Source organism: Trichosurus vulpecula, chromosome 5 (assembly GCF_011100635.1).
Source record: "Trichosurus vulpecula isolate mTriVul1 chromosome 5, mTriVul1.pri, whole genome shotgun sequence".
Lineage (NCBI taxonomy): Eukaryota > Metazoa > Chordata > Mammalia > Diprotodontia > Phalangeridae > Trichosurus > Trichosurus vulpecula.
This window is the reverse complement of record NC_050577.1, coordinates 210,974,520-210,996,370: the sequence shown is the minus strand read 5'-3', so window position 1 is coordinate 210,996,370 and position 21,851 is coordinate 210,974,520. Positions and strand designations below refer to the sequence as shown.

General features: G+C 36.7%; 1 protein-coding gene across 4 annotated transcripts in view; it reads left to right on the top strand.

Moving 5' to 3' along the window:
- IRAK4 (interleukin 1 receptor associated kinase 4) overlaps positions 1–21,209 on the top strand; it is an 80,989-nt gene extending 59,780 nt beyond the window's left edge. For 3 of the 4 annotated variants that reach the window (XM_036759795.1, XM_036759793.1, XM_036759794.1), the window contains exons 8-12: positions 979–1,088; positions 1,617–1,800; positions 5,378–5,440; positions 19,357–19,515; positions 19,635–21,209. In XM_036759795.1, the coding sequence (XP_036615690.1) occupies positions 979–1,088; positions 1,617–1,800; positions 5,378–5,440; positions 19,357–19,515; positions 19,635–19,670 (552 nt within the window). In that variant the 3' untranslated portion in view covers positions 19,671–21,209. Of the gene's footprint in view, positions 1–978; positions 1,089–1,616; positions 1,801–5,377; positions 5,441–19,356; positions 19,516–19,634 lie in introns of those variants that run through there. The other variant, XM_036759796.1, reaches the window with a different exon arrangement.
- The last annotated feature ends 642 nt before the right edge of the window (positions 21,210–21,851 follow it).

The window sequence follows — 21,851 nt, the reverse complement described above, 5'->3', positions numbered from 1 at the left end:
TTAAATTCCTCTTTCCAGTGTTAGTGGATAAGTTCCTTTTTTTTTTCTTGAGCTAGAGGTTAAGTATAAGTTAAATAGTGTAATCTTCTAAGGTTGTGTTTCCCTTTGTGGAAGCTGGAGGATGGGGCAGGGGATGTGTATGTATGAGTGCTAACTAAAAACCAGATGTTCCTCCTTCCTAGTCTTGGTTCAAATATCGGCACCTTTAAAGTAAACTTTCTGTTTACAAAATGCTATAGGTTCGGGGCAGAGATTCCTCAGGTAATCTTACTTTAACAGCTAAGTGTTGCCAACCGTAGTGTTAAGAAAGCCTGAGAGAAATGAACTAGTCAGATGATCTGACTTGTCCAATTAAATTATGTTGAAAACAATTTTCCTAAGATTGCTTGTTTTTCTTAATTTTTTTTTGTTATAAAAATAAGCTCTGTAAATCACTCCTTGGTTACTAATTATTGAGGGATTAGTTGGCCTGACTTAATGATAAACAGCTGACCGTTATTATTAAATTAATATTTACTCAGAAACTTAGTATCTCAGAATTATTTTCTATTTCATATCATTAATTTTAACATTAGCAAAAAATATCAATTATGCAACTTCTTGTACACATGTTATTGTTGTATCATGCCACAGCATACTTGGATCCACCACTCATTTCTTTATTCTCTTTTGAATTCTCCTGAAAAGGATATAAAAATATCAGAGTGTTAGAAGAAATCAGTATCATCTTCAAATTAGATTAAAATTAGACATAATATGATTTGCATACAGTTTGATCTTAGATAAAATTTCACAGTTTGCTTAAAGAAAATATTCTTAACTTTTAGAATTAAACTTTTAATTTAGCACTATCCTGATGAATAGAAATTGCTTATTTCATGTAAAATAATTCCTTTTTTAGCAACCCAAAGTAAATTAAATATTGCTGTTTAACTGTTTATTATTGTCTCTTTTCTTTTTTTTTTTTTCCATTTTAAGGATGACACTGTACCACTTTCCTGGCATACAAGATGCAAAATTGCTCAAGGTACAGCTAACGGCATCTACTACTTACACGCAAACCATCATGTTCATAGAGATATTAAAAGGTAAATTCTTCCATTAAAGTGTTTTTAAAATAATGTCTTTAAATTTTACCTATATCCATTATCTTTATAATATTGTATGTTCTAAGAAAAAAATGATGAGTGAAGGGACTGAATAGGATGTTGAAAAAATTATTTTTTAGAATCCGTGTTTGTTTAGGGTTATGAATTATAAAGAAGTTGAGAGGTTTTTGAAAAGGTGTTGTAAATCCTAGTTTAAAAGCACAGGTGGACCTATAATAAATTTTATATGGCATGATGAGCATGAAACACTTGATTTTTACTTCAAAGAGTAAAAAAGAAATGATGGCAACTATTCCATTTCAACTATGTTCTAAGTTCTTGGGTTTTTTTATACACTTTGGATAAGATGAGGAGGTTGGACTAGATGATCTCTAAGTCTCTTTTCAACTCTAAATGTATATATTCTTCTTATACTTAGTGAAGTTCAAAGTATTATTTAACAATTATATAATCAATGGTTTTACTTGATTGAGATGATTTTTTTCATAACATTTAAATTTTTTCCAGCGCAAATATTTTACTTGATGAGGACTTCATACCCAAGATTTCTGACTTTGGACTTGCACGAACTTCTGAAAAGTTTAACCAAACAGTCATGACTAGCAGAATTGTGGGAACAACAGCCTATATGGCTCCTGAAGCTTTGCGAGGGGAGATAACACCTAAATCTGATGTTTATAGCTTTGGTGTGGTAAGCTTTAAGTGGAATTGTTAGCCATGCTATTCTTCCTGAATTAAAAAAACAAATATTGTTTTGTGCTGTGTGGGGTTAAAAAAAGAAAGATCATTTTAACTGTCCATACAGTCATATGAAACCATGACTTGTAAAGTACACAGAAGCCCTCATGTCCTTTTGTTTTGAATACTTTCTTAGGAAAAGGAATCAGTAAGCACTGGATACTCTGACTCCTGAAAACCATCAGAAAAAAAGATTATAACAGAAAGAAAATGATACTACTGATATAGAAGTCATTCTTGGATTAGCTGTTTATGTGCAGTCTAATACTGACTTGTTAGAAAAAGGATTAGTTAGTATGAAGCTATGGTGTGTTATTGAAAAAGCTCAATCTTGACCTGTTTAAGTAATTTCAATTTCTTATGAACATATGGAGAAAAATGGGAACTAGATGGTAGAAGTTACATTGGCACTAATTATAATAATTTTATACGGATATTTAACTTCTGTAAATCAATTGCCATAAAAAGAGACCAAAAGAACCTGAAAGGTAAATACATTGTATGTGGAGATTGAAGTCAAAGTCAACACATCCATTTAGAATATAAATTGATTTGTAAAATCTAACGAAGAAAGATGTTGGAAAATTTTATAAAATCATAAAGGTAAAGGTGAAGGTAAAAACAAAGAAAAGCATGGTAAAAGACAGCCATAACAAATCATTCTAAAGTCATTAAAGAATGGAAAAGGAAGGAGGACCACAAACAAGAGAAAAATGGAAAAGCTCTGCAAAGGCTTTTATAACAAACTATTTTCACCACCAAGTCAATGCAGTTACTATATGTGAACTCTTAACATCACACATTGCAGTCTCAAATGTACCCCTCTATAGAGGCAGTACAGACTAAAGAAAACACATCAAGAAAAGCAACTAAATCAGACTACATGTACATAGAGGAGATCTGTATTAGAGGCAGTACGGTTTTGATATATGAAAGAAAGGAACTTAAGATGGAAAATATCCAGGATACCAGATCTTATACCATATTTCAGAAATCATCAAAACCATTTGGTTAAAAAATAGAAAAGTTCATCATTGGAACAGATTAGGCAAATAAGACAGAAGCAATCAAACACAGTAACATAGTATTGGATAAATATAACGACATGAGTTACTCTACAGTAAGACTTCCTTATTTGATAAAAATAGCTGGGGAAACTTAGAAAGCACCTTGGGAAAACTAGGCTTTGACCAGTATCTCAAAACATATATCATAATAAGCTTCAAATGGGTATATGACCCAAATAGAAAAGGCTTTATCGTTTTTTACATTACAGGATGCCTATCTCACCTTTGATTAGGAGTGTTGTTTGTTTTGGGCTTTTTTTGGTAACTAAAAGGAATAGAGATGATCATAAAAGATAAAATGAACAATTTTGATTGGATAAAGCAAAGCTTTTGCACAAACGAAATTAATGCAGAAGGGAAATCATTAACTGGAGAAAAATCTTTATAAAATTATCTCTGACGAAAGTCTGATATCTAAGACATAGGGAATCGATACAAACATATGTGGTATCCCAAGAATCCTTATTGCATTTTAAGCTTTAATAACTTAAAAAAATATCCTACAAACTTTTAAAATTGAGGTTATTTAAAAATTTCAAAATATTACTGTTTCTTATTAAAATTCAACAAAGCCACTATCTTGTATCCTATCTTGTTCTGATTTTCAAACTTTGTAAAAACTTTCATTAGCTGCTGCTCAGTGACTGAAAGGATTGCATTTATAATCATAATCCTAATATCATCTAAAGAATGAGATTTTGATATGTAAATGACAATTTTGTTGTGGCTCCACAAGAAAAAAGTCAAGATAGATCAGGTGACCAGGTGGTCAAGCAAGAGAACCTCTGAAGATTCACCAGGCTGAGTCATCGAGAAACTATTATACATCAAAGAGTGCCTAGTCTTATTAAAATTAAAATTTTTATGTGAAATTTCATAATGCTAAGTAAAAAAAAGAAATAACTTTCAAATTAATTTTTGTAAGTTTGTAGTATTTATACTTTTAAATTAGTAAAACTTAAAACTGCACTAAGACTTTTGGGACATTCTATAATAAAATTTTCCCAGGAGATAACTAATCAAGGATTATAAATAGGTAAGCTATCGATAACCCCATGGAAAAAATAGTCCAAATCAAATTTTTAAAAAACCATTAAGATTCTATTTCATATCTATCAGATTAACAAAAGTAGCAAAAGAGGAAAATGACAGTTCTTTAGAAGGTGTTTGGTAGGACAGACACACTAAGTAATGGTACTCCTATGAATTGGTTCAACCATTCTGGAAAATATTTTGCAACTATATCCAAAAAGTGACTAAACTTGACACAGCAATAACATTACTTGTTATAAATCTTCTTTACACATATAAAATTTTGATTGTTTTCTGATGTGATCATCATTGTAAGTGTGTGACAAAATAGTTACTTATTCTTTGTGGCCTTAATGGCCTTAGTAAACAATCCACTATCCCTCTGTGTGACTCACCCAAGGGAGCTGGTGGCTCAGATTAGCCTGATTTGCAAATGAGCCAACCCTAAGGTGGCTTCAATTAAGACCTCTGTCAGAGTGGTACAGCCCCTGAACACTGGCATCATTAGACCTTGGACTTTGTGCCTATGTCCTCACATGAATGGCTCTGAATGGATAAGATTCCATCTGTATGTGCACTGTAACCCTACTTTCCCTTCTCCTCCCCTCTAAGTGTCACTTCTGTACTTTCCCTTATGTTATGTTCTGGGTGGTAATAAATTAAGTGGCCACTGAATCCCAAGTACACATTCATCTTGAACTCTCTAATCCCAAGTATGCTACCTCTTGACCATGGTCCCATGCCCTATCCCCAAAAACCACTGACTTAATTTTAATGTAATCATCATTTTTTTCCTAGCACTGTCATTAAACCCTAGTAAAATCATAAAATATATCAAACCAAAAATAGTAATTTTAGGAAATATTAATTTTATTCAATTAAATTACAATTTAAAGGTAGTTAATATTTAGAAAGAGAATTAGCTTTGACTTAATGTAATCTGCCAGTTTGTTTTGGTTAACTTTTAGGAAAAGAAGAGAGAAATTTGTTTTTTTTATCATGTTCAACATTATGCTTTTGTGTTGGCAACTCGTCAAGATAAAATACAAGATTGTAAGATCCTTCAGATCTTGGAAGATATACTTAGCAAAAATTATTTCTGGAAACACAACTGGAGAAGAAAGAATCTCCTACCAACCTAAATAGCAAATTGGTATCTTCCCACCCCACACATTTAGAGAAAATACAGAGAATGTTGAACTGATTATTCATTAAATGTTTGGGGAGGAGAAAGCTTCTAGAGTGGAATCTAGTTCATTTGGCTGTGCAGGAGTGGAAGTGACAGAGGTGACAATCCCTTGATAGCATTATTATCATAGTATAGTAGAAACAATGTTATATATGGAAAAAGCAAACCAAAATTCATTCTCATTGATTTTTTGTGTGTTTTCCTAAGTATTTTATGTTTGTGTCTCTGATTTTTCTTCATAGGTCTTACTAGAAATAATAACCGGACTGCCAGCAGTAGATGAGCAACGTGAACCTCAATTATTGGTAGTTTTCAAGATTTTAAAAATATATTTCCTTTGTCTTTTAATTGATAAAGTAGACTTTACATAAATGCTTTTAATATTTTGCCCTGGCATTTGGTTCACTTTTTGCAATCATTGAGATATAGCAGGAAAAACATTGCTTTAAGAATTAAGAGTCTTAGGTTTTAGTCCTGGCTCTACCAAAAAAGTATTTGTCTGACCTTTGCAATTTGCTTGATCTTCCATTGTTTCATGTCCCTCATCCAATTGCAAGTTTCTATTATCATTTCATTATTTACCTCTAATATTTGCAGAACAGAGGAGATTATTTTTTCTATTTTATGTCAAAGTAGAAACTACTGGTTTCACTTTCACAGAATCTAAATATTGGAAAGTACTTTTGTCTAATCTCTATGCCTGCAGGAATCCCTACTTCACTGATAGGCAGTCATCCAGACTTTTCTTGAAGCTCTGTAGTGAAGAGAAATCCATTATCTCTCAAAGCAAGCTTTAATTGTTAGGAAATTTGTTCATACATTGAACTTAAATCTGCCTCTCTACAACTCCCACTCATTATTTTCAAATTTTCTCTTTCATTATTAACATTTCCATATACAGAGAAGAGAAAGGGAAGATATATATGAAACCATGAATCTTTATTATGTATAATATATATTCTATTTGGGAATATTAATCAATATTGCCCTCTTTGTCTGTATTCCTGTCTGAACATGCTTCTGCTCCTTTTTGTGTATTATTAAACCATTCATTGACACATTTTTTCATTCTTTTTTTTTACATCTCTATCCCTATATACATGCACACATTTAATTCTCCCAGCAAAACATAAAATCCCTTGCTTCTAAAAATTAAAAAAATTAAAAAAAAAATTAAAAAAATTTAAAAAAAAGCAAAATAGAGGCACACATTAGTTATATATATGAAAATATAATGAAAAAAAAGAAAATATAATGCTTCTCTGTACTTACAGTCTATAAATTTCTGACAAGAAGGAGGAAGCATACTTCTAGTCATCAGTCTTAGGAAGTCATGATTAATCATTTCATTGATGAGAATCCATAAGTCTTCAAAGTTATTTTCTTTTACAGTGTTGTAATCACCATGTAAAATTTTCTGGTTCTGTTCATTTAATTTTCCATCACTTCATGCAGGTCTTTCCATATTTCTCTGAATCATTCATGTTCATCATTTATAGGGGATCATCTATCATTATATCAATAGCTTGATAATATTAATTTATATTTATGTCCTATAATTCATTCAGCTATTTCTCAGTTGATAGGCATCCACCTTGTTTCCACTTTATTGCTACTAAAAAAAGTGCTCCTAAAAATATTTTTGCGCCAGTGTGTTCTTTCCCTCAAAGTTTTGATATTTTGGCAGGAGGACAAATACCTCATAGCAACTTTTTTACTTTCCACTTTCCACTTTTTTTCTTTGTTTTCCCTTGACATTTGTGCCTTTTTGCTCCTTCAATGGATTTTGCTATGATTTTTGTCTAGTTTTATAAACTCTTTGGCTGTTTGGTAGGACAATGAACCTGTAAATTAATTAAAGTAGTTGTTATTTAGTTGTTTCAGTCATGTCCGACTCTTTGTGACCCTGGTTGGGACTTTCTTGGCAAAAATACTGGCGTGGTTTGCTATTTCCTTCTCCAGCTCATTTTATAGATGAGATCTCACTCAAAAGTAAGTGGGCTGGTCCACAAACATCTACATAAAGCAATTTTTACAAGAGTGAATTTGCCCAGGACAGTGAAGGAAGGGAGGGAAGAAGGGTGCCTAGTGGAGGGAGGGAGCTGGCACATGGTTCAAGGATAGCTGGGGGCCAGAGGTAGAGAAGTAAAAGTAGGAGGAGAAATATGCAGGGGCCATGGGACTTGCTGAAACCCAGAGGAAGAATGGGAGTTTGGGTAGACATGTGAGGCCTAGACACAAACATAGACACAGACAGGAGAGGACAGGCCAGGGCAGAAGTGTCAGTCTCTCCAAGCATTCTTCTGCTTTCACTTGTAGATTTTTTTTAAGGTTTTTTTAAGGTTTTTTAAGGTTTTAATTTTTTAAATTTTTTTATGGGGAAGGGGAAAGAGGGGCTATGAGTGGGAGGCCAGAGCACAGATTCTTTAGTGTAAAGTCGAATTTGGTAATGTGAATTTACTTAATGCTAGAACTGCCCTGCTATTTACCACATTAAGGAAAGGTCCATTTATTTCATGTTTTCTAACCCTTTCTTGTGTTTATTGATAGCATGTGATTTTTATTATTAATCCTGGTCCAAATAGATCTTGTCATAGCGTGTAGTCTTTTCAATATGTTGTTACTTAGACTCTTTTCTGATATTTTATTCAATATTTTTGCATCAATATATTCACTAGAGATATGAGTCTGTGGTTTTCTTTCTGCCATTTCACTCCCTCGTTCCTATCAAGACTATATTTGCATTGGAATGAATTTGGTAGAATATTTTCCTATTCTTTCAAATAGTATTTTTAATATTGGAATGAATTTTTCTTTAAATATTTGACAGAATTTGCTTGTAAATTTATCTGGTTCCAGGGTTTTTTTTCCTCTTCAGGGACTCATTTATAGTTTGCGGGTTCTTTTTCTGAGATTGTGTTATATAGGCACTCTATTTCTTGTTCTCTTAATCTGAGCATATTGTGTTTTAGTGGCTATTCATCTGTTTCATTTAGATTGTCAGTTTTGTTGGCATGTGGTAGGTGAAAATGGTTCCTAATAATTTCCTTTATTTCTTATGAATTTTTTTATCTTTGTAATTTTCTTTTCTTTTTTTAAACATCAAACCAACTAAGGGTTTATCTATTTTATTTTTCAAAAACCAAGTTCCTAGTTTTACAAATAAAACAAGGTTTTTCAGTTTTTTTCTCTTCTTTGATTTTCAATATTTATTTTTGTGTTTTTCTTGCTTTTCTAGTTGCATCCCCAATCATTGTACCTTATCTTTTTTGATTTGTGTTCAAAGATATTAATTTTCCCCTAATGCCAGTTTTGCCTTTGTCCTAAAACTTTTATGTGGTCTCATTTTTGTCCTTTTTTTGATGAAATTATCTTTTTTTTTCCTTGTGATTTGTTCTGTGACCCACATTTTCTCTAGTATTAGTTTCCTTTTAAGTTTTGCCCCTTTCTTGAAATACCCTTGATTGAAGATAATTTTTGTGGCATTGTTCTCAGTAAAGGATATATTTAATATTTATATTTTTCCGCATTCATTTCTGCATTTTTTTTGCCTTACCTAGCACCTGGTAAATTTTTGTAAAGGTACCATGAACAACTGCAAAATATATATAAGATTTCTGTTTCTATTCAGCCACATGTCTTTTTTGTTAGACTTACTTAGGTCTGAAAAGAACACATTTCCTTTCCCTTCTTAAAACCAATAGAATAAATTCACTCCCAGGCCCTGTGTTTGTCTTTCTTAACTACTTTTATGACTTTTCAAATTGATGAGATTCTGAAGAGACATTTGACTCCCTATTAAAATATAAGCACTTCATTGTTTAGCCCCTTTCAATTGGTCAAATGTATTTACCTTTCTAGATTTCTCTTGTCTCCCTCATTTATATGATTCTTTCCAGATCTGGTATTTTCGTCAGGAATGTTTGAAAGACCTCTCTTCTAAAAGGGTCCATTTACACCCCTCCCCCCATAGGTTTATACTGAGTTTCATAGTACAAGTTATTCTTGGCTGTAAGTCTTTATTTTTTACCTTTTGGGATATCATATTCCAAGGTTTTCTCTTCTTTCATAACAGTCACAGCATAGTCTTGTGTGATCTTGACTGTAGTTCCTTGGTAATTGAACTCATTCTTTTTAGCTACTTGCAGTACTTTTATTTGACTTGAAAGAATGAGTGTTTATAATTTGTACAGTTTCATGTGATCAGTAGATTCTTTTTTCCTTTGGTTCTAGTTGAACTGGGCAGTTTTATGATTTCTTGAAAAAGTGGTTTCCAGATTTTTTCATCTGATTGTAGTTTTCATAGAGACCAGTGATTCTATTTTTTTTTTTTACCTATTTCCAGGTCACTTGTCTTTGATAGGATCAAATTAAATGAGTTAACATGTAGTAAAGTGCTATGCAAAACTTAAAATTTGTAAAATTTGCTAGTTTTTGTTAGCAGATATCTTATATGTTCTAATTTTTCAATATTTTAATTTTGTTACAATATTTCTTGTTTTCTCATTGAGTTAATTGTTCCATTTTTTTTCAAGGACTCTATTATTAGTTCAGTAAATTTTTCCACTGTTTGTCCTAAGCTATTTAGCTTCTGTTCTGTTTTTTGCTACAGAGGTCTAATTTCATTTTTTATTTCTTGCTTCATTCTTTCTGTTTGCTTATGGAACCCTTCTGGTTAAGCCTTTCTTTTCTCTGAGGTTCTGTTTATGCTCTCTGTGGAGCTATCCTCTTCTGGGTTTACCTTTTAGGCCATTCTTAATCCATAGTATTTTTTCATTGCTTTCAGCATTTTTTTTTTTTAGTTTCTGAATTGAGAGTTTGTGCTAAGGCCAGGCTCCACACCCTCCTTCAGTCTCCTTCAGTGGGCAGGCCCTTGGCCATTTATTCCATCTAGTCTCTGTGCTGCTGACAATGCCATTCTAGATGGCATGTCTGGAACCAAGCCTATCACTCTGTTGAATCTCCTGGCTTCTGCTTCCAGATCTCTCAGTGTCCCACTGTGGCTATTGTCTTTAGTTCTTGTCTGTCTCCTGCTTGCACAGTCCAAAGTTGGGAGTTGGTCTGTCCCCTACTGTCACCCTAAAAAGCCAATTCAGATATTGGAAATCATGTTGGTCTTGAGACACCAGCCACAGTGCCCCTCCATACTGCCCCTTTCCATGCATGGCTGGTCCTTGAACTAGGAGTGTTTCCTCTGTTTCTGAGTACTTTGGGGTCTTGTATTGATCCTTATCTTGTCTCTGCACAGTGACCTCTGAGGGTTAGGATCTCTGTTCCTGGCTACTCTATCAACAGCCAAGGCCAAGATTTAACTAGCTTCATGCCTCAATTTCTGGAATCTGTACTGGCTTCCAATCCTTTATCCTGTCCTCATTCTGTGATATTAGGCTGTTTTCAGTCCTTCCCTATCCAATCCCCAGTGTGCCTCGAAGGTCAGGCTTGACTCAGGCTCCGCTTTTCCCTCTCCTACCCCCATGTGTTCCCACTCAGAGCTTTAAGTTGCTTGTCAGAGTTTGCACTGATTTCCTCTTCCCCACAGGGCTTTGGTCAGTCCTGCATGAAACTCTTAGATCTTTGCTGGATTATTTGTGTGGTTTCTTATGACCTTTTTTGTCATCGTCTTAGCTAGAAGTTCCAACTTCCACTCTGTTCCTAGTTCTTCCTACTTGATTCAATTGAAGGAGAAATTTATGCCTTTTTTTTTATAAATGTTAGAATTCTTGCTCATTTATTTTTTCTCTGTATATATTTTATTTAATATTTTAGTTTTCAACATTGATTTCCACAAGATTTTGAGTTACAAATTTTCTCCCCATTTCTACCCTCCCACCCATTCCAAGATGGCATATATTCTGATTGCCTCATTCCCCAGTCAGCCCTCCCATCTTTCACCCCATCCCCCCCATCCCTTTTCCCCTTACTTTCTTGTAGGGTGGGATAGATTTCTATGCCCCATTCCCTATATATCTTGTTTCCCAGCTGCATGCAAAAAAAATTTTAATTTTTTTAAGCATCTGCTTTTAAAACTTTGAGTTCCATATTCTCTCCCCTCTTCCCTTCCCACCCACCCTCCCTAGGAAGGCAGGCAATTCAACATAGATCACACATGTATCATTATGCAAAACCCTTCCACAGTGCTCATGTTGTGAAAGGCTAACTATATTTCCTTCCATCCTATCCTGTCCCCCTTTATTCAGTTTTCTCCCTTGACCCTGTTCCTTTTCAGGGTTGTTTGCTTTTGATCCCCTCCTCCCTCTATCATCCCCCTTTTTTATCCCCTTCTCCTTACTTTCCTGTGGAGTAAGATACCCAATTGAGTGTGTATGTTATTCGCTCAAGTCAAATCCGATGAGAGTATGATTCACTCATTCCCCATCACCTTCCTCCTCTTCCCTTCCAACAGAACTGCTTTTTCTTGCCACTTTTATGTGAGATAATTTACCCCATTCTATCTCTCCTTTTCTTCCTCTCTCATTATATTCCTCTCTCACCCCTTAAATTTATTTCATTTTTTTAGATATTATCCTTTCATATTCAACTGATTCTGTGGCCTCTGTCTATATTCCCTTCAACTACCCTAATACTGAGAAAGGTCTCATGAGTGACAAATATCACCTTTGCATGTAGGAATGTAAATAAGACTGTTCAACTTTAGTAAGTCCCTTATGAATTCTCTTTCTTGTTTACCTTTTCATGCTTCTCTTGATTCTTGTATTTGAAAGTCAAATTTTCTGTTCAGCTTCTTTTAACTGAGAAAGCTTGAAAGTCCATATTTTTCCTTGGAGCATGATACTCAGTTTTCATGGTAGGTGATTCTTGGTTTTAATCCTAGCTCCTTTGACCTCCAGAATATCATATTCCAAGCCCTTTGATCCCTTAATGTAGAAGCTGCTAGATCTTATGTTATTCTGATTGTGTTTCTACAATATTCAAATTGTTTCTTTCTGCCTGCTTGCAGTATTTTCTCCTTGACCTGGAAACTTTGGAATTTGGTGACAATATTCCTGGGAGTTTTCTTTTTAGGATCTTTTTCAAGAGGCAATTGGTGGATTCTTTCAATTTCTATTTTACCCTCTGGTTTTAGAATATCAGGGCAGTTTTCTTGATAATGTCTTGAAAGATGATGGATGTCTAAGCTCTTTTTGTGATCATGGCTTTCAGGTAGTCCAATAATTTTTAAGTTATCTCTCCTGGATCTATTCTCCAGGTCAGTGGTTTTTCCAGTGAGATATTTCACATTGTCTTCCATTTTTTCATTCCTTTGGTTCTGTTTTATAATATCTTGAGTTCTCACAAAGTCACTAGCTTCTGCTTGCTCTACTCTAATTTTTAGGGTGGTATTTTCTTCAGTGGTCTTTTGGATCTCCTTTTCCATTTGGCTAATTCTACCTTTCAGGCATTCTTCTCCTCATTGGCTTTTTGGAGCTCTTTTGCCATTTGAGTTAGTTTATTTTTTAAGGTGTTATTTTCTTCAGTATATTTTTGGGTCTCCTTTAGCAAGTCATTGACTTGTTTTTCATGGTTTTCTTGCATCACTCTCATTTCTCTTTCCAATTTTTCCTCTACTTCTCTTACTTGTTTTTCCAAATCCTTTTTGAGCTCTTCCATGGCCTGAGACTGTCGCCGGCCGGACGGGATGTGCCCCACTTTGGCACCCCGTACTCCCCGACTACCGCCTATCACTCACCCTGCCCTCGGGTCTTCGGACGTCTCCGGCTCCTCTCGGGGGATGCGAGAGGAGAATCACCAGGCAGAACGCCGGAGTCAACAAGCAGCTTTATTGCATGGCGTACCAGAAATCTCACACAAATCCCACTGACCCTCTCTGGGGAGCGCCTTATATTGGGTGTTTCGGGTTGGCTCCTCCCCAGTTCCTCCCCGAGGGTGGAGCTCCTCCAGTAAGAGCCGCCCCGGTACTGACGTGGTGGAAGCCACACAGGCACCGCCGCATCAGCAGGTCCAGACTCCCTGGCGTCTCACTACCCTCTCGGGGGGCCCAGGCCCAGAGCGCCCCTAACATGAGACCAATTCATATTTTTCTTGGAGGCTTTTGATGTAGGCTGTTTGACTTTGTTGACTTCTTCTGGCTGTGTGATTTGATCTTCTTTGTCACCAAAAAAAGAATCTAGAGTTTGAGTTTGAGTCTGAGTCTGTTTTCACTGCCTGGCCATGTTCCCAGCCAACTACTTGACCCTTGAGTTTTTTGTTGGGTATGACTGCTTGTAGAGGAGAGAGTCCTTTGTTCCAAGCTTTAGGGTCCAAACACTGCTGTTTTCAGAGCTACTTCTACTCCACTGTCACCCCAGGCTCTGTCACAGCAGCATTTCTCCTCCCCCAAGAACCGCCAACCAGGACGCAATTCAGATCCACGCAGGACACAGCAAGAGAATCTGCCTTTGTGCCCACAAAGTGCTCCTTGAATTCCTGCTCTGATCTGCGGCTAGATTCCTCCCACCTTGTGAACCAGGGACGTGGGAAGCGGCTGATGCTGGCACTCTGGAGACAGGCCCAGGAGCTTCCTGCTGCTGCTACCACCACTGCTGCACGACCTCCTCCACCCCCAGAGCTGGCGGTTGGACTGCTCTGAACTGGATCCTGCAGTTTCTGCCTAACCTGCTCTTTGGTGTTTGTGGGTTGAGAAGTCTGGTAACTGCCACAGCTCACTGTTTCATGGCCCCAAGGCCTGTACTGGCTGGCAGGTCTGGTCTGTCTTGGTGCGGCCCATGCTGGGCTGCCCTCAGCTCTCAGCACCATACGATAGACCCTTACCGGAGACCATTCAGGCTCTCCTGGGCTGGAGATTTGTTTCCCTATGCTGTTTCATGGGTTCCGCAGCTCTAGAATTTGTACAGTCATTTTTTACAGGTGTTTGGAGGGATTTTGGGGGGGGAGCTTAAGCAAGTCTCTGCTTTCCTGCCACCATCTTGGCTCTGCCCCCCAAAATTTATACCTTTTAAAGAAAATATCTCTCCTTGAGATTTTTTCAAAATAATTAAAAGTTTGAACTCGTTATCTTTCTCACAAAAATCCTCTCTTCTTCCTAACTTCTTAAGGCTACAGTGATCTTTCCAGTCACTCCCAGGTATCATCCTGAACTTCTCGTTGTCTTTTATTCCCCATGTCTAGTCAGTTTCCATATTCTGTCATTTCTACCTATGTAACGTCCCTTTTCCATATTCCCTTCTGTCTTGATACTGCCTGCACTAACCTGTGTGGATCCTCATTACATCAAACCTAGAATATTGTAGTATCCTGTTGGTTAGTTTTCCTGCTTCTGGTTTCTCCTCAGGGAGAAACAGCTTTCATACAAACAAATTTAGATCCAAATAATTGAAGCAGTATTTATTGTGCATGGGTAGATAAAGGTAATGTTAATAAAAATGTCAATTTTAGCTATGTAACAACATCTCAATTAGATTATTAAAAATTATCTTATTGAGTCAGAAAAAAATAATAAACAGGGTTCATTTAGAAGAGCAGAGGGTCAAGAACTTCAAGGAAACTAGGGGAAAAAGATGTGAAGGAACTACATTTAGTAGTGTCAGACCATAAACCATATTATCAGGTAAGAGCAGTGTTGAAGTGTAAAATGGATAATTTTGATTATTTCAAATAAAAATATTCCTGTATAAATAAAACCTATGTAGCCAAGAATAGAGAGAATAGAGAAAAATTGGGGAAAAAACTTCTCATAGACAGTCTCCGAGATAGAATGTGATTGGGTCAGATATTGTTATGGTGTAGGAAATGATGAGCTGGTAGATTTAGAAAAACATAGAAAGACTTGGACTTATAAAGGAAGATGCTATTCACCTACAGATGACAAGTGGAATTAGGTATAATATGGTCTTGTGTATATGTGTTTGAGTGTACATATGTATATATGTTTATGTTTATGGATGGCTATGTATATATGCTATATATGTATCATCTGTAGGCAGTGTGTGGCCAGATTCTGTCCATAATGTCCTCTGTTCACCTTTTCACTGATGCTTCTCCCAATTTTCTGCCTTCACCCCTATCTCCCTGACTCTTTGTGTCCTTTTAGAAAAATGTCTCATACTGGTCTTTTTGTTGTCATTCTGCTGTTGCCTGCATTTATTCACTCCTCCTGTATTTCTGTTGTTTGAGGTGTTCAGGATGCACATAATCTCTTTTTTCTTTCTAAAAACGTTTCAAACTTTTATTTATTATTGAACATCTATTTTTTGACCTGCATGGTTAGGTTTATATTTGCAGGATAGGTCCCCTCTGGACTGTTTCCTGAACTGCAATCCTCTTCAGAACACTTTTTTGCATTCCCTTCTCATTATTCTAGTGGAAATAGTCTTATTCAAATGGCTTTTCCTTTGCATTTGAAGGTCTTTCTCCTGATGGCTTGCAGAACTTGTCATTTCTGAATTGTTAAACTTAAGCACTATGTGTCTTGGAGTTTGAAGCCTTGGTTTTTTTTTTTTCCCCTGGAGGTGATCTGTGGATTCTTTCAATTAGAATTACTTTTTTGATGTTGGTGTTAAGGTTTTTTTTTTTGGTCTTGTCATGTTCTTCTGGGAGACCTGTGATCTTTAGGTTGTTACTGTGCATTCTGTCTTTGAGATCTGTATGTTTGTTTGCATAGTAAGCATATTTTCTTTTAATGATCATGTCTTTTGCTTCTCTCCTTGTAGACTGTCTTTCACTTCTGTGTATTTACAATCCCAGTCTATTGTTCTCTCTCTCTTTTTTGGGGGGGGTGGGGGGTGGGGAGGCATGAGACTTGCCATTGAAGACTGCTTATTATTTTTGCTGGTTGTGGTTCCATGTCTCATGAAGTGTTGGATTATTTTCCATTGTTTGGCTGTATCTATTCATAAGGGGTGGCTAGGTGGCATAGTGCATAGAACACCAGACTTGGAGTCAGGAAAATTCCTATTCATGAGTTCAAATCCAGTTTCAGATACTATTACTAGCTAGGTGACCCCGGACAAGTCACTTTACTCTGCCTTAGTTTCCTCATTTGTAAAATGAGCTGGAGAAGGAAATGCCAAACTACTCTAGCATCTTTGTGAAGAAAACCTCAAATGGGGTCAAAAGAAGCATTGGATACAACTGAAAAAAATGACTGAACAACACCACCCATTCATAGGTGCCTGAATTCATTTACTAGATTTGGAGGCCATATTTCTGTCTGTGATCTTTGGTACTTTCAATTTTCCTGTCCCCATTTTCCTTATTGTTCTCTTCTGAGCCCCTCCCCTTTGATTGTGGTTTCCTTGGGGTCTAGATCTTAAAGCCTATCAGCCTCCTCTCACACCAAGTAATTCATAGTTCACTAGCCTCGGTCTCTGCTCCAACTGACTTAGGTGGTCAGAACTTGTCTCAGCTGAGTGCTGTGCTTTTTCTTTCAGTCTTGGTGGAATACTGCACAGCTCCCTACATTCAGGGTATCCTGTCCTAGTGATCTATCACATGCCTTCTACTCCTTATTTCTTTGGCCAGGCACCAGCAATTCAGAGCCTGGTTTCCCCAGTACCAGCAGTTCAGATCTTCCAGCAGCTCAGAGCTTAGCAGCATTGGTATTTCCAGGTTGCAGCCATTGGTAGACTTTTGCTCCTAAAGGGGCCAAGTTTTGACTCCCTTTCAGAAACACAGGAAAAATCAGCTTCATTATTTTATGGTCATAACATATTGGATGGAAACATTTTTCTCTCTTCCTCTTACTATTTCTCCCTTTTTCATCCAGCTTCTCTTTTCCTTCCATCTTGCTCTTCTGTGGTTTGTGCCAACAGCTTGTAGACAGTGGAATACAAAGGTGAAGTGTGGTGTCAAACAGAAGACTTCCTTTTCCCCCATTTCTCCCCTCCCTTCTGTCAGAGGGACTGTGTGGGGAAAGGAGTCAAGAGCACAGCTCTAATGCTAGCACTCTGTGAAATCAGATTAATTTTAGAATGAAATGAGACACTTATAAGTCTTTGAATATTTAAGCAAAAGAGGTTTACTTTGTCCTAATCCAGCAAGGGTATGCAACAAAGATAGAATAATCGCATTTACCTTCCACTTTGGTAGAGGCTGACTTGCCTCATGGAAATTAAGCAGATCAGTAGCCCATTAGGGAATGGCCCCTGACATGGTCTTAGGTACCCACCAAGTGTGAGAGGACTAGATTCCATGTGGCTGGGACTTTTTAAGCACCCAGCTGATAAGGAGGCTGCATCAGGAAAGCCAGGACCAATCAGGTCCTACAAGCAGTTTTGTCTTCTTTAAGATAGAGCCTCCTATATTGTGAGTGGAAGGAAAGAAGCTGCAGCATGGAAACACCAGTACTGTCATAGGGAGCCAAATTCAAAACATATCAGGTAATAGATTCACTGGCATAAGTTCCTATCTGTGCTTGCAATGCATAATATGGGCATAATTGTTTGAGTGACATAAATGCAAATTACTGAAAATTATATTCCCCACAAGTAAAAGTATTTTTGATAAGATTTTATTCATGTTTTATTTTAAAAGTATAATCTATATCATAAAATATAATTAAAAGATGAAATGCATTTTAGCTGGAATTCTAGCAGTCCAGTTATTTATTTTTGAGGGCTACTGAAACCAACAGGATTTCTATTCCTATAGAGGCTATATAATTCTTCACTTATCTTCAGAACCTTAAATAATGCTGATGATAAGTTATAGACAGTAGAATGAAATTTACATAGTATTAAAAATGTAATTTTATATTTTAAGATCACATGAAGACATGGCCCATCTCATTGCTAAGGCTGATTGCTGTGCATGTACCAGTGATCCTATTCCATCCCATTTCTTCTACCACTCTTACTCTCATTAATCTTCAGTTTTTTTCTATCTATTGATTGTTTCCCTACTAGCTTTAAACATTCCCATGTCTCCTGCATCTTCAAAAAACCCTTATGTGATGCATTCATCCCTGATAGCCCCCATATGTCTTCTTATTGTGGTCATGTATAACTGGTACCTCTACTTCCTCTTCTCTTATGCTTTCTCTGGCTTCTCACCTCATCATTCAACTGAAAGTACTCTATCTCAATTATTTTTTTCTCAGTCCTTATCTTTCTTGAATTGTCTTTAGCCTTTAACACTGTCCATCACTCTTCTGATGGTTTTGTCTATGTTTTTGTGGCACTATTCTCTCCTCTTTCTTTTACCTATCTGACCACTTTTCAGTTTCCTTTGCTCAGTCTTCATCCAGATCACATTCACTAACTGTGGGTATGCTACAAGGTTTTCCCCTGGGCCCTTTTCTCTTCTTCCTCTATACTATTTCATTTGGTGATCTCATCAGCTCCCATGGATTCAATTAGCATTTATGCTGATGATTCTCTTATCTATATATCCAGCCCTAACCTTTCTGCTAACCTCCAATCTTGCATCTTGAACTGAATTTCCAGTAAACATATTAAATTCAGTGTGTTTGAATCTGAACTCCTCTTTTCCCCTAATCCCTCCCATTTTTCTGACTTTCCTATTACTGTGGAGGGCATCACTATCCTTCCAGACATCACATTGTCACCTCTTGCCTGGACAAGTAGAGTTAGACTGTCTGCCTCAAATCTCTCTTAGTCCATCCAGCACTCATCTGTCTTATTGATCTTCCTAAAGCACAAGTCTGACCATGTCACTCTCTATTCAGTAAATTCCAGAGGTCATCAGTTCTAGGAACAAATATGAAATGTCTGGCCTTTAACACCCTTCATAACCCTTACCCTCCAACAGTTCCCCTTACTTCTCTGTACATACTCTACCATCCAGTAATACTGGCCTCCTTGCTATACCTCTCATAAGACACCATCTACCTACTCCAGGCATTTTCACTGCCTGTCCCCCATGCCTGGAATTCTCTCCCTCCTTGTCTCTGCCTCCTGGCTTCATTGATTTCCTTCAAGTACCCCCTAAAATAACACCTTCTACAGGAATCCTTTCCCCCTTTCCCTTAATACTAGTGACTTCTGTCTGTAAATTATCTCTAACTTCTCCTGTATATATAGTTAGTATGTGGATAGTTGTTTGCATGTTGTCTCCCTCATTAGACTAATGAGGTCCTTGAGATGAGGAACTGTCTTTTGTTTTTCTTCGTATCCCCAGCACTTAGTACAGTGCCTGGCACGTAGTAGATGCTTAATAAATGATTGTTAACTTATTGACTCTGCATTTTAGTAGTTCTTTACCTCTTTATTAGATTTTTAACTAAATTTTATTACTAATTTCAAAGTTAGATATCAGAGAGGAAATCGAAGATGAAGAAAAGCATATTGAAGATTATGTTGATGCAAAAATGAAGGATGTGGATTCTACATCTGTTGAAAAAATGTATTCTATTGCTAGTCTTTGTCTTCATGAAAAGAAAAATAAGCGACCAGACATTGATATGGTATTTTGATTTTTTTGTTTTATATATATGAAAATTTGTGTGTGTGTTAAGTATATATTACATATATACACACACATTATGAATTTAACTCCTCAATTTAGTTCATTTTATTTTTGCAGGTAAAGCAGCACCTCCGTGAGATGACATCATCCTGATTTCCTAAGATTTTATTAAGATATCATCTAAATTAATCTTGGAGGTTGACTCCCAGGTTTGTCAGTCCAGAAAAAAATATTTTTTTTAATGTATAAAGCTTTGGAACCTCATCTTCTGCATCAGAACTTGCATTTTTGAATTTTAAATTATTTTAAATTTCCCTTGCTTTATAATCTAGATCAGTTTTAGTCAGACTTTGAGTCTATACCAACTTGCATGGCTGTCTTTAGGTACAATTTTAGTATCCTAATGTAATTGAAGATTTATAGAATACCATATGTAAATATTTTACTATAATGCATCAGTAGATAAAAAAAACCCTAATTTTACTGTATTTCTTCCTTTTGCTATATAGAATATAATTAGATCATTTTTGCTATAGTAAATATGATTCAAGAAATAACTTTAATCTTTTTCTTCTATATTTAGCATATAATGGTTAATTTTTAAAGCTGTTGTGATAGAAGTTAAGGTAAAATGAGGCACAAAGTTCCCAGCACATTCAGTTTATTGGCAGGGCTAGCAAATACCAATAAAAGGGGGCTAGACTCCTCAGTCAGGGGCTGGCTAGAACTGTATATAAGGAGAGCCCAGAGTGTGAGAGAAGCAGACATTGAGAGGGCATTGAAGAGAAGACATTGAGAGAGCCACCAGTGTTGAGGAGAATGAAGAGAAGAGATGAAGAAGAATGACCTGTCAACACTGGGCTGAGAGGAAACCTAAAAGAGCTGGCAAGAGACCTAAAAGAGCTGGGAGGAGACCTCTAAAGCAGAGAGGAGACCTCTGAGAGTGAAGAGGAGACCTTTGATGGCAGAGACTTGCTGAAGCAGCCTCCAAACTTTGAAGGCAAGTGGAGCTGTAGGGCAGAGACTGCCCACAGGAAGGAGGCTTAGGAGCCCCTTTTGAGAGCTGTTAAAGTGAACTGAGCTGTTAACACAGAGCCTCTGGACTTTGGAGGTGAATTGAGATGGTGGTCTTGGTGGTGTGTGTTGCTGCCCTGTTAAGCTTTGTTTTCCCAGAAACAGAATCTGCAGGCAGGAACCCCTGGAGCCTGCTGTTGGGCAGGACCTTGGACTGGAGCTGTGAGCTGAGACCTGGTGCAGGAGTGGAGAGTTGCCTATATGTGAATCCAGGCAAGAGCTGGGAGTGGTCAGCCTACAGAAGAAGAGCCCTGGGACTTGGAAATCAACTTTGAGTCAAGATGAAAGAGGACTTTACTTGGATGCTTGGTAATGATTAAGGAGATTGTTCTTACTGTGACCTAGGGGTGGATGGTGTGGTATTTTCTGCTACCCCTTAAGGATGTGTTGTGCTAAGGAAGATCTTAGCCCGGGACCCCCTCCTGTGTAAACAAGTTATTTTGGGGAATGCTACTGAATACGATATATGCTATGCATATATGTGTGTGTGTACGCGCACACACACACACACACACACACACACACATCTTGCTTAAGGATATTGCCATGAATGATATGTTATGCTTTATCGAACAATGCTTTGGTTTATTGCTGAATAAAGAGTTCATTATAAATGCAGTTGCACCTTTGAAATCATTCACAGCAGCAGTCCTCAGGTGTGCTGCCGTGATTGGCACTAAAAGGGGGTAATACAAAATAGAATCAATTACAAAGCGAAATTGGAATCAATTTGATTTTCTCACTGTGAATTGATTCAAACATTCTGGAAAGCATTGTGCTAAGAAAGTAACACTCCCAGAGATCTCACTGCTCGGCCTATACTCTAGGGAGGTTAAAAGACAAAATGAGAGATTTCATATATACCAAAATAAGCATAGCAGCACTTTTTATGGTAGTAAAAAACTAATCCCCATTCACTAGGGGATAACTAAACAAACTTGCCTGAAATGTAGTTTTACTGTGCAGGAAGAAATGAATATAAAGAATTGAGAGAGGATTGGGAAGATATGAGAAATAATGCAGTGAAAAAAAGAACCAAGAAAACAATACATACAATGGCTACAACAAAACAAAAAGAAAGCATAGAGGCCACAAAAATGAATATTGTGTAATTATAATGAACAAACTTGCTTCCAAAGAATATAGGAGAAAATACCATAGAGCAGAACTGGTACAGGGCAAGTTCATGTTGGAGCCTATCTTACTAAACCAGTGGGGTATTAGTCATACTTCAGTACTTTAAAGCAGAGCTTCTTAAAC